The 14,992-nt window shown below is 36.7% G+C and overlaps 3 protein-coding genes across 3 annotated transcripts; 2 read left to right on the top strand and 1 right to left on the bottom strand.

Moving 5' to 3' along the window:
• The first annotated feature begins 3,100 nt into the window (after nucleotides 1-3,100).
• On the top strand, nucleotides 3,101-7,006 carry LOC149625332 (uncharacterized). The gene is made up of 6 exons (XM_089852136.1): nucleotides 3,101-3,201; nucleotides 4,542-5,038; nucleotides 5,092-5,267; nucleotides 5,326-6,115; nucleotides 6,224-6,357; nucleotides 6,437-7,006. Exons 1-6 carry the CDS (start codon nucleotides 3,101-3,103, stop codon nucleotides 7,004-7,006), a joined length of 2,268 nt encoding a protein of 755 aa, XP_089708262.1.
• Nucleotides 7,007-7,789: 783 nt separating this feature from the next.
• LOC149625331 (uncharacterized) lies at nucleotides 7,790-10,964 on the bottom strand. Its single transcript, XM_089852138.1, has one exon. The coding sequence runs from the start codon at nucleotides 10,247-10,249 to the stop codon at nucleotides 7,973-7,975; it is 2,277 nt and encodes a 758-aa protein (XP_089708264.1). The 5' UTR covers nucleotides 10,250-10,964; the 3' UTR covers nucleotides 7,790-7,972.
• A 254-nt stretch (nucleotides 10,965-11,218) lies between these two features.
• Nucleotides 11,219-13,482, top strand: LOC149625330 (uncharacterized). Its single transcript, XM_089852139.1, has 6 exons — nucleotides 11,219-11,476; nucleotides 12,125-12,225; nucleotides 12,488-12,644; nucleotides 12,727-12,836; nucleotides 12,909-13,125; nucleotides 13,267-13,482. The coding sequence occupies exons 1-6, from the start codon at nucleotides 11,263-11,265 to the stop codon at nucleotides 13,365-13,367; spliced, it is 900 nt and encodes a 299-aa protein (XP_089708265.1). The 5' UTR covers nucleotides 11,219-11,262; the 3' UTR covers nucleotides 13,368-13,482.
• The last annotated feature ends 1,510 nt before the right edge of the window (nucleotides 13,483-14,992 follow it).

The following is a 14,992-nucleotide window of genomic DNA, read 5'->3' as shown; positions in this document are numbered from 1 at the left end:
GTTCAGTGATACTCCAGTTGGACCCTTCGAAGATTTAAAAACTATTTCTATGGGAGTAAGATTATACCCTTCATAATAAACTTTTAATTTTTAAAGCATCTAAATTAGGGTATTTCTAATTATCTATCAGCTAGCTCAAATATTCTAAGAAAATCCCAATTTAAAATTAAGATTATTTTTAGTTATATCCACTCTTAAATGTGTGACACTTTATTGACAAAGTAATTAGCAATCATGAAACGTGTTCATTTAAACTGATAAAATAACGGTACGTGTAAATGACTTTTATTAATGACCTGCCTGCAGTCTATACTTTATTTCAATCAAACCTATCATCAAATTAAATGAGACACAAAAACCGAGGATTTTTTTAATTCCTAGAGTGAAACTCGAGAATTAATGAGTTTTATCCGTATTTTTCTGACCCAAAATCGTCTATACAAGAGCATTGTCGCGTAAAAACCGATTGTCTTTCCCCGGTTTTTCTTCCAAAACGTTAAAAAAATCGGTGGCGTAAGAAGTAAAAAAGTACCACGTGAACCTTCTCAAAAACTCAGGTCAAAGCTAGCGCGAGAAAAATCCCACTATGAAAAGAGGGAAACTTAACTATAAATATACTTCTGCAGTGTATATTTGGTTGCGAATCTCTCGGAAGCGCTAACATAAAAGATAAACAGAGTAGACGTTAAACCAAACAGTCACAGACGTGTACTTCAAGAATATTATTGGCTTATCATAATTATTATTTGTAAATAGTTTTATTTTATTGAGAAGTTTTTTGCAAATACTTTCATTTGACCGGGTTGCTTTGCGTTCTTGGACTATTAACGATGTTTCACGTCATTCACACCCGGGTGATGGGATCTCGAAGATCAATGATGTCCGTCGCTGCTCACAAAATGTTCCTGTACTTTGGAGCCATTTTTGGAAAAGGTACATATTGTGATTTCAACTTTCACAAAGTGGAGTTCATATACGTGTACGGTTTTCATTTCAATATTGACGATAGATGAATAAGGCGCTTGGTATAGTCCTTCACGGAAAACAAAACATCCAAATTTCCACGATGGGTATCGACGGATGGGCACTATAAAGCCTAACTTATATTTTAAACTCAATATTTAATTCATATTCAAGAAAATATCGTTTCTAACTGTTCCGTATTTTGACACGCGTACAAGTTTTAAGTAAAACAAATTTATAACTCCCGAATCTTACTTCAGAAAAATTTCGTCCAAAAAGACCCAGATATTACACAACTAAGAGTCTTATTGCGCAATATATAAAAACTGTTTTATTACCAATGCAGAAAATAATAATCATGAGCAACATAATCCTCAAAATTATTATTTTCACATTGTTTAAAAACCTATATTCACTTTGAACTCGAGAAAATTCGCTCATCTAGGATTGGCAACTTATTATTATTGCCAGGGGTTTCAACCACCTACCTTGGGTCACAGTGCCGTTGCTCCAACCCACCCTGGGGTGTATAGTATTTTTCAGATCTATGTTCCTTACAGAAAACTGATAAAATGGAGCTTATCCTTGCTGAATAACGCTGGACTTAAAAGCTATATTCTGTCTTTAAGTTTTACATTCGGATATTGTTCCTCTAGGGTTCAATATTCCTTCTTCTCTAGCGATGCGCTTGAGTGTTGTTCCTTTTTTTTTGATGCTTGTGACTTTCACAAATTTGTTCGGCGGAGCCATGAAGGCCAGCTACTCATCACAGAAAAGAGAGGACGTCAACACTATACCGGATTTATTGAAAGTACCTGACCTCAAAGTACAACTTTCTCCCTACTTAGATGATGAGCTTTGTCGATCGGTAAAGCTTTTTAATTACTTTAATCTCATTTCTAAAGGGACGTATTAAAATTACAATCATTTCAGACTGTCAATGAAGTCAAAACTCTCTGCGACCAAAGTTTCCAATTTGGCGGAAGTAGTTCATCGTATAAAATCCTGTCTGGAAAAGTACTTTGGTTTGCAGGTATATCCTTTCATGAGTATGTTATGAGAACAGTCTTAGACGCATTAGAAATAAAACTCGATCGATTGGATCTCCACCTCGGTTCGGGAAAGTACTTTTTCCAACCTTCAGTGTTCCCAACCAATAATACTCATCCGGAAGCTTTGAAGTACATCAACCGAAGGTTCGTTAACCATCCTAATCCTCATGTTCCTCTTTTGCACTTTCGTATTGTTACCTTTAATAGTAACATTGTAGGCTCACGATATAAGAGCACACTTCAGTCCTATCGAGCCGTTGTGACATTTTGTATTGTCCCCGCTCACTCACTTTCTAAAAATTAGTAATAAAAAGTCGACGGACCTCAGCAGCTGATGTGAAAAGCGTCAAAGAGGAATTTTTTCGTGGTTGAAAAGAGGTTTCTCACATCCGGTTAATCTTTCTAATTGTTATTGGTTTTGACACTCCTTGAGAGGCTGGCCCACTCCGGTGTTTTCGGCCAGTCCCCACTCCTGAGAGTCCGAGAGCCGCGCTGCGTTTCCTAAAACTGTCGATCGGATTTGGTTAAATATGGCTATTTTGGAAAATTATTTTATTGGTACACGACAATGTAGAGCACACTATTTCTCTTAATAAAACTATGCCGTAATGGTTATTGCCAAGCGTTCTTAAGGTCAATTGAAAGCAGTGGAAGTATCATGTATACTTTTAATTTCCAATTTTTCAATGGAGTAAACGATAGTCAGGAGCACAAAAGATTCCAACTGAAATTTGTAAGTGATTAAAAATATTTATGGTTAAAGATTGCGGGCTTTCTTTGAAACCTCACAAATAACACCATGGCATCGCGCCCTCGAGAGGAGATGGGGTATCGAGATTGAGCCTAAACATTCTATAAAGACTGAACAGGAATGGCATAAAATCAGCTTCAAGGACATTAGGGTGAAATTTGCATTGTGGGCGGCAATGCTTGGACTCGCTTCTTTCGTCCTGATTCTGGAGATATTCACAACGATCAAGGATCTCTAAACATATCTCGGCGTAATTTTACACTTTTGCACGGAACCCGCTTTCTAATTTTTTCGTAACGCGAGGTTAGAGAATGAAGTCGGCAGCCAATCAACGATGAAGACGTCATGGTCAGCTGATTGCATTTTCGCCCTCCACGTACTATATTTATTTTGTTCGCCGTTAAAGAAGCGACTGAGTGTTGGTGGCTATACTTGGTAATTATGGCGAAAATATTAACCTTGAAAGTTATACTAACGTAGTTGGTCTCTAGAAAAATTTATTTCATTAGTCAGATAAATGTTACAAAGATACGAAATCGAAAGTTGAATGAATTTTGACGCAATGTTTAAAGGGTATGAGAAGCTTCGTTTGAAAAACCTCTGATTTATATAGCAAAAGATAGAATTAATTACTGTGAATTCAAAAATATCAAGCTTTTAATTCTCCGATTTCTAGTTATTAGGCAATAAGCATTTGAAAATGCTTCATATGAAATTATTTAAAATCCACTTTTTAAGAAAGGCTACAACGTTTTCTTGTTTTTGACGTCACACACGCGAGATGGTGCCACTCTCTCCGCTATTACCAGACCCAGAGGGGAGAAGCACGGACAGAGCTCGAGACGCGTATACCTCGCGCTCGCGCGTATAAGTTTCCTGCGCTTTTTTCCTCAACGTCATAGTGATGTCATAAAACAGCCGAACAAGCTGACAAGACAAAATGATTTATATATCGAAACTGAGTTTTCGTGATTTTCTAATGGATTTTAAAAATAGAAACTTTGGTTCAATTATATTAAAAACTTTATATTTTGAATGTAGAGACTTGAAAGTGTAATATAATACCACTTTCGTGCTAAAAAATGATATGAAATTGTAAATTCCCATACCCTTTAAAATCACATGCAAGACCTTAGCCAGTTTTTATAGAATAGTATGTTGTCTTCTGAAAATATATTTCACCCAACAACACCTTTCATATCTAGTAGCTCTTTGTTTTTGTCATAAAAAGTATAAATCTGTTTTCTTAATGATATACATAGTTTTCATAAAAGGGGGAGACCGCCTTTTACCCCTGAATTCATCCCCCGATCTCTCCCCGGTGTCGGGCTGCCAGATTTTCTGTGAGCCTAACCTAGCAGACGATTTTTCAGTATACCGTTGATTTTCCCATATAACTTGTGCTAGGGTTAGAGTTTAAGCATTTAAACTGTTAATTCTGGTCGCTTGTTCTATTTATAATTGTAAAAATCGGTCAGATAAGGGTTTGGCGATATCTTTTTTGTAATACCAAATATCGTAACCAAGTATGGCGCTAAGATTGAAGAGCTTTCAATAAGGAGACAGCAGGCTTGGGTACAGGCCCTCCACCGAGAAGATTGTTTTTAGAAAAGGTTTCGTGGTACAAAAGTGGCACAGAATTTGTAGCATTCATTTTATATCAGGTAAAAACTTATCAGTATTTGTAGAACAAGCAGAATTTAAATTAACACTCCAGAATCATACATACGACATACATAGCGTAGGCCTTGGCTAATTTGATATAACACAACAAGGAAACCTTTAACTTTGGAAGAACAAAACCACCCTGACTGGGTTTCCACACTCCACTTGGGATATAAAGCTACTGGAAGCAATTGTACTGCAGAATCCAAATTGAAATTTTACAACAGATCTGTAGAACGAGCTAAGATATCCGAAACTTCCGAAAGCCATGTAACGAAGCCATCAAGAAACGAAAGTGCTTCTTGTAGTTTTGAAGATGGTGATGAAGAAGAAGCTGACAACAACGATATTAATACTGATGAAGAGAACAATATTGATGATGAAATTCCATTAAATCATGAAACTATGGAAACTATCATTTGTGAAGATTTCCTAAACCAAGATTCGCTTTATTCCGATGCTTCTAATCAAACTGATGCTGGTCTAAAAATGATAGATGTTTCTAACCAAACAACAACTAAAATTTTTGACAATTCTGAAACCCAAACAGATTTGACAATGCAAGACATTAGGCAACTAAAAGAAAACATGACCATATACAGAATGGGTAGTGGTCGGCATTTGGATAGGATAATATCTGTTTGTTAATTTGGCGGCGAGACAATTCGAAGGCTCTAGAAGAATATAGACTTCTCACGGTGACTTATGGTACATCCTCTGCTCCTTATCTCGCAACCAAGGTTCTACAACAATTGTCTCAAGACGTCCAAGAGAAACTTCCATTGGCAGCAGCAGCATTAGCTAATGATTTTTATATCGATGATTTAATGACCGGAGTGAATAGCAGAACAGAAGGACTGAACCTCCAAAGAGAATTGCTTATGGCAACAACAGAAGCTGGGTTTGAACTTCGGAAATGGACTTGACCCTACATTGTTAGACACATTAAATCCCGAACTACGAGAAAACCAGAATGCCTTACGAATCGACAGCGATGAAACAATCAAGACCCTAGGCTTGTTCTGGACTTCGATGGCTGACTACTTCAGCTATTCAGTAGCATCATTACAGGACAGGAACATAATTACGAAGCGAACAATATTGTCGGATACGGCTAAAATCTTCGATCCTCTCGGCCTGTTAGCGCCAGTTACAATATTGGCAAAAATATTACTTCAAGACATGTGGCAACTTAAACTTGACTGGGATGAATTATTACCACTGCATCTAATGCGAAGATGGGAAGAATTTAAAGAACAACTACCGCTGATAGAGAAGTTAACCGTTCGACGCTATTTATCACAACCCAACGTACAAGAATCAAGTCTACACGGCTTTTCGGACGCGTCTGAAAAGGCGTATGCCGCAGTAATATATCTTAAAACAAGATCTACGAATGGTCAAGTCAACATTGAATTGATCGCCTCAAAAACCAGAGTGGCTCCGCTAAAGAAAACCACTTTACCACGATTAGAGCTTTGCGGTGCTGTTCTATTAGCGAAACTAATCAAGTTATATCAAACTTCAATCAAAAAACCTGTTTCAAATATTCACTGCTGGACAGATTCTACAATTGTCCTGGCCTGGGTCACGTCGCCTCCTCAACGTTGGAAAACATTCGTGGCCAATAGAGTCGCCGAAGTGCAAGAAGCATTGCCTAAAGTTCAATGGCACCATGTTTCAGGTGAAACAAATCCAGCAGACTGTGCTTCACGAGGACTTCTGGCAAATGAGCTGGGTCAACATCCGTTATGGTGGCATGGACCTTCATGATTGCCGTCTTTCAAACCAGAAGAAAGTTCACATCACGTAAAGGAACCAGAAGAATGTCGTGCCGAAGAAAAACTAGTCACACTAGTCTCAGCACCATGTCAATTGGACAACTCCATGCTAAACAACTACTCGTCTTTAAGAACTTTGACACACGTAACGGCCTATATGCTGCGATTCGTTTTTAACGCAAGAAGACCTAAGGATCAAAGAAAAATCGGGCCACTTACTCCAGATGAACTTGAAACAGCACTACTGCATTGGATCCGACGAGCGCAACTCGAAACCTTCGCAAAAGGAGCTACCTTCCAAAAGCAAACTATTACCACTACACCCATTCTTAGATAAAGTGGGGATAATTCGTGTTGGAGGGAGGCTTCAACACGCACGCATATCGCCAGATAAGGTCCACCCGATGTTACTTCCACGAAGACATAAACTAACGGACTTTATAATTAACCACGAACATATCAAGCATTTGCATGGAGGTGCACAACTCTTGACCGCCGTGATTCAACGACGATTTTGGATCCTAGGCATACGAGACGCAATTCGTTTCCACGTCAGAAGATGCGTAAGGTGTATCCGACAACAAACGATTGCTGCAAAGCAGTTAATGGGACAGTTACCAGAGCCCAGAGTCAATCCAGCACGAGCGTTTCTAAATTGCGGGGTGGATTACGCCGGTCTTCTTGTGCTTCGAGTCCTAAAAGGTCGTAGTCAGAAAACATTCAAAGCCTACATAGCGCTCTTTGCCTGTTTTACTACACGTGCCATACATCTGGAGTTGGTGAGCGATATGTAAACGGGAGCTTTTCTGGCGGCGTTAAAACGATTCGTCTCACGACGTGGAAGATGCTCAAATATTTACAGCGACTGTGGCACAAACTTCGTGGGAGCCGACCGAGAACTCAAAGACTTAATTTATCTCATCGAATTCAAATAGCTCTGAAATCACACAATGGACAGCCGAAGAAGGCATCAATTGGCATTTCAATCAGCCTGCAGCGCCACATTTTGGTGGTTTATGAGAAGCCGGAGTGAAATCTGTTAAATATCATCTGAAGCGAGTCATCGGCAACACAACCCTTACAAAAATGTTCTATGGAATCCTAAGGAAAATGCTTAAGAATCTAATGACACCCTAAGGAGTCCAAGGGTTAAAGGAAACAAACCTTAAGATTTTCTAAAGAAACTCAAAATGAAGAAATTTCTTTGAACTTTACGGATTAAAGTTCTTAAGAATCCTTAAGAATTTAGTATAGAGTAAATGTTCTAGAATGTCTTAGGTTTTTGTGTCTTAAGAATTCCATAGAATTTCAAATTAGATAATTCTCTTCGATATTATAAGGTTTTAGCATCTAAAGAATTCAAAAGAATTTCAATAGAATAATTATCATTGAAATGTTTAAGGTTTATTTTCTGAAGATTTCCATAGAAGTTCAAATTAGATAAATCTCTTCGATATTATAAGGTTTTAGTAGCTAAAGAATTCAGAAGAATTTCAATAAAATAATTACCTTTGAAATTTTTAAGGTCTTGGTTTCTAAAGAATTCTAAAGAATTCCAAAGAATTTCAAATTGAATATTTCTCTTCGATATTTTAAGGTTTTAATGCAAAAAGAATTTCAAGTGATTTGAAATTTAAACTATATAAGCTTTTGTACATTTAATAATTGCAAAGGTTTTCAGAAGAATTGTTTTAGTTAATCCTAAATCGAATTACTATTAAAATGTATATCCCGTATCTGAGGAATTGACAATCTCATTTCTAGTTTCCTTCTAATTGGAAATTTAACTCACTTACGTAAATTTTATCTCCCAATATTAAACGTAAGCACTTCGTAAAATTATTAATTTGTACTAATATGCTATCTTTAACGTGTTTCACTTCATGAAAATTATCCAAAGTACTCCCAGAGCTATCGTTAATTGGTTTGTTTTTATGAAATTTTAACGTATCCCCAATCACATATAGTTTAGTGAACTCAAGCGTACTAAAAATTTTTTTTATAATGATACATGTACTCATTCCCGAATCTGTTACAAATACGCAACAATTTTCTCTGTTTTTACTTGAACTGGAATCGGTACCCAATCTGATGCCATTAATCTTAACTGATTTGTAAAAAGACTTCCTTTCGTTACTTAAGTTGTGTAATCTAATCAATTCTTCATCGTTGGCATTGAGATCTGCAGGAGCTGATATACCTGCCATCGCGTAGTCTTTCGGAATTGTCATTGATGGAAACTGACTAAAGTAATTAGTTAACGAATTGAAGTATTTTGCAGCTAAAGGATTAATTTTAAAGTGATTGTTTTCTATCATTAGAGTTGGCAAAAATTGCAAAAGTATGAATTTCTTTGCAATTTGAAAATGGACATATTGGGTACCATTGAATAGCTTTAATAATCGACCGTTATTGTTTTCGAACGGAAAGGCCGAATACAGCCAAACGGGACCCCATCTTGACGCAGTGTCAACTAAATGCGTTATTTGGTGAACATTGAAAACCATGCATTCTTTACCATATAAGTTTTGATATTCTTTGAGAAACATCACCGTTAGTTGACGTATTTCGAAAAGCGAACTGAGTGGCAAAGATAATGACATTAAATAACGGAAAATAATTATAAGTTTAATCCAGTTTTCGTAATAAAGTTTTGGTAGAATCCCTTTCAGTACCACCACAGAATAAAAAAGCGCCCAAGAGCGCCATTCTGAGGCCTTCCAATATTTCCGTACGCTAAAAGAGCGAGGCTTTCTAGAGAATTCATCCGGGACTTTGATTTTTAAAAGGCGTGCATCAAGATCATCCAGTTTGTTCCCTATATAAAAGTCGCGTTGGTGGTTTGACGGATTCAACCATATGTTTGTAGTTGTCCGGATCACTCCTAAACATAAACAGTGCATATAATCCGGAACAACATCTTCACAAAGGTCAAAATGTTTTAAGTCCACTAGAACAGAAGGGCCTTTGACACCATTTTCAATTTTCTCTCCAGCAATCGCTTTTCGAGCGTCAGCTAGGAAACCTTCATTGGAGCGTTTTTCGTAAGTTGCGTACTGATCCATGATATAAGCGTGTGTTGTTCCCTTTCCCTTTCGGAATGTTTCCCCTGGGTGATAGCACCAAGGACATCCGTACTTTCCGTTAAACTGTACCATATTCATCATTGCGCAACGAGCAACAGAATCAACTGTACATGGACCCGGAAAAATTCGAGAGCTAATGGATTGATTTTCTTCATTAGTCCACGTGACACCATGAGATGACAACCTGTTCATCGTGGCCACAAATGGTTTTAGGAAGCAGTTCATATTTGGTTTTTTGTAGCCAAACCAAAGACTAGCTATTAAGGTGTTCCTTGCTCGTATCTTGAAAGGCAACTCATTTATTGTGACTTGTAACGGCCAGATGTCGAAGTTGGAAGAATCAAAAATTGGTACACCATCGGTATTCCAAGTTACTGAAAAGTCATTCCTGCTTAAGTGTCTCTTTTCATAGTTAATTGTCTGCGTTATATCGCTAACGTCAACTTCAGTTTCTTTTGGTTTCAAATCTGGGTTTAATAATTCTAGCAAGTTTTTTATTTGATTTTCCAAATCAAAAACTAAGAAGTATTCGCCATTCTTGAGTAAATATTCCTCCTTATAAGACTCTCCGCAAATGTTACACTGATAATTAGTTAGCTCTGGCATTTTTGGACCAATGTAGTTCGCGTCACATGATTTGCAAAAGAAATGCGGAATGTACTGAGACTTCGATCCCTCAAAATGTTTAAAAAATAAGTACTTTGTTATGGGAAATACTTTTGTGGCAATCGGTGGCAAGTGCAAATTAATTAACTGTAGCAGACTATTTGTTGCCTCATCGGAGGAATGAAAACGAAGAACATGAGCCATGATTAATAACATGCTATCTTTTTTTGTTAGTTTAGAGCCCTCATAAAGCGGTGAACTCAAATCAGAGTCATTTTCAAAAGGTTTAGTATTTTCATTTTCATCAGCAGATGAATTTCGAGACGGTGTGAATTCATCCCGCATTTCAGGCCTTGATTAATAGTGTATAATTAATCTTTAAAGAAATGGTTGCGCGGATCTTTGTCTGCGTCTTAAAACCGTACCTGTCATCATTTGCGGAAGTTCTCGCAGATTCTGATGTTTTTTCGTGACTTTCTTCAGACATAGTAACGTTAGAAATGCTAACGTCATCTTCGTTCACAGCGCTGTTACTCCCACTTTTTTCAGGTTTAGATCTCAAATTACCTTTCATGTATCGTGTTCGTGACCGTTTCGGAATACTTTTGTGCGAAAACAAGTAATCTTTGTAAGAACGTTTTCGTACTGGCGGCATTATAGTAGAGATTTGTTGCAAAAGGATAAGTCACAAACAAGATATGCCCCAAGGCATATTAACGCTTTTTGCAGTGTGATATTGTCTTTAACAAAATCCGAAATTAGGGATTCCCGCTACCAATAACAAAGGCGTGGAAAAGTATAGAGTACTATAGGAAAAATATCGATAGCTAAACAACAATCGTAGTGGCGCAAACGTTGAGTATCCGCACCCCACACCGACAACCTCAGTTCGAATCCCCATACCTCCGAAAGTCCGCATTTTCTCGTCGAAAATGTATATGATCGAAATTAGTATCGATGTCGCTAGTGCGGTGGAGAATCAAATTCCGGCGAGCTCTGCCGCGTAATTTAAATTTATGAAAATGTACGCGACGCGAAACAGCCAAGCCCACCTGCTATACGCAAAAAGCTTAAAAAGGATAAATAGACTCCATCCGCCAAAGCCCGACTGCCCGAGATGGTGCCGCGCGGTGGTTTAGGCATGGTGCAGGTGGATAGGTTAAGTCTTTAGAAGGCGTTGTCTGCTGCGAGTTCTGCTGTTTATTATATTATATATCGCGCACGAGTGTCCTTTCTGCTGGGCAGTCTGCAGCTTGTTTGTCAGTTGATTTTTGGATAATAAAAATTGGATTCAAAGCGCGTCGAACGCGAGAGAAGGTCGTGTCATTTCAGATTTTCTGAATTACTAGTCATCTAAAATGACGACAAGAAAAGCGAAGAATTCTCTTCATTTTCTCGTCAAATGGATTGACGAAGAAAAATATGATAATTACGAAATTGGAAGAATTGTGGACAAAAAACTTGTAATTGAAATTGCGGCCGCAACAGATTATAAAAAGTACATAAACACAGTTACCGACATTAAATGGGACGATAACGAAGAGTGTGCTCCAGGAAAATTATTGGCATTTGGTAAGTAATATCTTTTGATAATAAGCACGTAATTAAGTCCCTAGCAGGGTTAGAACATCGAATTTCATTTAGCCGAATTGTGTATATATAGTGTAATAGCGTTGTTTTAAAGGAGTGTGGGAAATAGGCTCAAAATTGCTAGCACAGAAATGTGTTGGGTTTCGTTCATAAATGACGTCACGCGTCGAACTGTGACGATTTGGGACTCAGGTGAAGTAGTTTTATTCAGAAACGTGACTCGAAAAAGTTAAAAAATCACTTAAATACTTGATCCAAACAAAAGGGAACTGTTTCATTTTATAACCCCTAAGTGTGAATATCGAGTGCTTGTCCGCAGACCGAATAGGATTATTTGGAAATATTTCACATTTTCTTTAAAGGTTTTGGCTAGTTTAATTTGAGGGAAATAAGATTTATGTTACCTAGGGAGATTGTATAAATTCATGTGATTATGTGTGTCAAAGGGGGAGGGAGGTCAAGTGGGTCACGTGATTTGTGAACAGTCCCTTGATAACCAAAGCAATATTGCTATGCTTCTGGTGAAACAATTATAATTGGAAATTATCTAACGTGTACATTTTTAGTACCAATTCGATTCTCGAATTAGATTTGTGTTCCTAGCTTAATATTTCTCACACTGAATTTAAGGTACAGACGCCCAGATTGAAAAAAGGTTGAAAAAAGAACTTAATAAGTTAGAGAATGGGGACAAGTCACCAGCATGCACGAGTTCACCAGCACTAAAAGCGGTACGTCTCTATTATTATCTTGAAGAATTTATAGTGAGTCAGTTTCTTGTAATTCCACGTTTTTTGTTACAAAGATAGTTGCACAGAAGTTATAACACTCTAATTTGAAATTTCGAAAAAAGGCTGAAACATTTTCATATTTAACAAATTAATTTTTAACAAAAGTTAATAAGCCAGGCTAAATAAACATTCTAATAATTGCAGTAAAATATTTGGGCCAACAACACAAGGTACAGTTTCAACGTTTATTATCTTTTCACAGCAAGCTCAAGCGCTTTTGGAAAATCTGGACAGTCAAGCTGAAAAGGATCATGACATGGCTACATGGTCTAGAAATAAATTGGAAGATAAAGTCCTGAAACTGAAAGAAAAGAACAAACGCCTGAGAGAAGAATTAGATTATCAAATGAAATTGAATGGTGAAATCAAATTACATAGTCTTAAATGCTGAAAAAATTAAGAAATCTAAATTAAATACTATTTAAATGGTTTTTTTTAAAGAAGTTGGAACGTGGATCAAAAAACTAAAAAAGTTGCATGAAAAATGCCAGAAGTCGTCTGAATTGGAAGAAAGCCCAAGTGACAATCCACCAAACGTGTCTGTTGAAATGGTAAGACTCGAGAGGGTCTAACTCGAATTCACAAATTTAGCAAGCATTAACTGATTGGCAAAATTACCTTAGGTGAAAATTGGAAAAACTTCAATTAAAAAAACTGATCTCTTAAATGCGGAATTTTCTGCAAATGGGAATGCCACAACTTTCGCTCGAAATTTACTCCTGACGGTTTTCAACCGAGACGAGCTAATTAACACCTCCATTTCTGGAAAACAATCTAACGCGCACCTAAATGTTCCAGCCAAAAGGCAATTGGATCCTGAAAGAGTCAGTGACATAATTGGTAATTGATTTACAACCAGTTAATTAATTCATTCTGCTTTAATAAAGCCTAGTTTAAGTACCTGTAAAAAACAATCATTAAATTGCTGTTTTTTTAATTACTCCGGAGAGCTTGTTTTCAATGAAATGTAATTTTGTTTAGATTTTACGTGCCAGAAGTATAGCACACCAAAATCAAAAATTAAACTGTCACTTCAAGCAAAAATAAAAGAAATTTCAAAGAAGTCTGCACTTCCAAAGTAAAATTGTGAATTGACATATTCAAAAAAGAATAATTTTTGTATTTGTTATCAAAATAGTCACTACTTTTCTATTATTATGGTCATTGAACATTTAATAAAATTGATAAAACATTAAATTCAGTGATTTTAAATTTATTCGAATGCCAAAGAGAATTTAGTATTTGGGCGCTTGACCTATTTGGGATTTGTCATTCCTGTGGGCGCCGCCAGGAGCAGTCGGAGCGGAGCGCCTTGTTCAGTTGGACTTTAGTAACAACTTCCTTTCCTATGATAATTAAGTTTTCAAAATATTCTTTGAATTATTTAGAGTTTCTTAAGAACTCCCTAAGGGTTCTATTAAATATCTTATTGGGTTTGATTAGGAATAATTTTGAAATTTCTTTAGGAATAGTTTTAGAATTTCTTTAGGAATACATTTCGAATTTCTTTAGGAATACTTTTGGAATTTCTTTAGGAATACCTTTGGAATTTCTTTCGGAATACTTTTGGAATTTCTTTCGGAATACTTTTGGAATTTCTTTAGGAATACTTTTGGAATTTCTTTAGGAATACTTTTGGAATTTCTTTAGGAATACTTTTGGAATTTCTTTCGGAATACTTTTGGAATTTCTTTAGTAGTACTTTTGGAATTTCTTTAGTAATACTTATGGAATTTCTTTAGGAATACTTTTGGAATTTCTTTAGGAATACTTTTGGAATTTCTTTAGGAATACTTTTGGAATTTCTTTAGGAATAATTTTGGAATTTCTTTAGGAATACTTTTGGAATTTCTTTAGGAATACTTTTGGAATTTCTTCAGAAATACTTTTGTAATTTCTTTAGGAATACTTTTGGAATTTCTATGTTTTTCTATGGAAAAAGGGGCCAATTTTCCGCAATTTTCCTTACGATTTCTTAAGACGTTTCTTTAGGTTTTCCTAAGACATTTTCTTATGGAATTCTTAAGAACATTTTTGTAAGGGAACATTGACATACGAAGAATTGCAGAAGCCTGTCTTAACTCAAGACCCTGACATCCATGAGTTCAAACCCGAATGACTTGTCGGCTTTAACTCCAGGAAATTTCTTAATTGGATGCCCGATAACTGGCATACCTGAACCAGACTTAACCTCACAAAAACTCAACCGCGTATCCCGTTGGGAGCTGAGCCAGAAACTTGTTCAACACTTCTGGAAGCGATGGAGTAATGAATATTTATCCCGACTACAACAACTCCCAAAGTGGGCCCTACCAAAACCAAATTTGAAGGTCGGTGACTTGGTGTTACTAAAGGACGAGAACATGCCCCCCACAAAATGGAGGATGGGTCGCATAACAGTATTGCATCCTGGGACTGATGGTCACGTTCGCGTGGTAACAGTAAAGACAATGGACAAGGAAATCACTCGACCGATTGTAAAGCTATGTCATCTGCTGTTGGATAGTTGAAGCTAGTCGTTCAAGGGAGGCGGAATGTTCAGTAGATCAATTTCGTCGACCGTATAGTAGGCGAATGGAAAATATCTTGGAAGTTTTAATTTATTATTTATCTATTGGGACTATGAAAAAAACATGTGTCTGCTAAAATTATTTTTTATTCCTCTATATATTAATAAAAACTGTCATTGTAGACAAAGACGCGAAAA

Source organism: Phalangium opilio, unplaced genomic scaffold (assembly GCF_054372755.1).
Source record: "Phalangium opilio isolate 3A_F unplaced genomic scaffold, DU_Popi_V2 ptg000105l_1, whole genome shotgun sequence".
NCBI classification, from domain to species: domain Eukaryota; kingdom Metazoa; phylum Arthropoda; class Arachnida; order Opiliones; family Phalangiidae; genus Phalangium; species Phalangium opilio.
The sequence above is the reverse complement of the archived record's forward strand: the minus strand, read 5'-3'. Positions and strand labels throughout refer to the sequence as shown.

Excerpts from the sequence above, each read along its gene's own strand:
- LOC149625332 (XM_089852136.1), top strand. The coding sequence starts at position 3,101 with ATGAAGACGTCATGGTCAGCTGATTGCATTTTCGCCCTCCACGTACTA. Across the intron at positions 3,202-4,541 it reads AGTGTTGGTGGCTATACTTG|GAAACCTTTAACTTTGGAAG; the intron begins GTAATTATGGCG and ends TAACACAACAAG. Across the intron at positions 6,358-6,436 it reads CTTTAAGAACTTTGACACAC|ATGAACTTGAAACAGCACTA; the intron begins GTAACGGCCTAT and ends CACTTACTCCAG.
- LOC149625331 (XM_089852138.1), bottom strand. The coding sequence starts at position 10,249 with ATGCGGGATGAATTCACACCGTCTCGAAATTCATCTGCTGATGAAAAT.
- LOC149625330 (XM_089852139.1), top strand. The coding sequence starts at position 11,263 with ATGACGACAAGAAAAGCGAAGAATTCTCTTCATTTTCTCGTCAAATGG. Across the intron at positions 12,837-12,908 it reads CAAACGTGTCTGTTGAAATG|GTGAAAATTGGAAAAACTTC; the intron begins GTAAGACTCGAG and ends AAATTACCTTAG. Across the intron at positions 13,126-13,266 it reads AAGAGTCAGTGACATAATTG|ATTTTACGTGCCAGAAGTAT; the intron begins GTAATTGATTTA and ends AATTTTGTTTAG.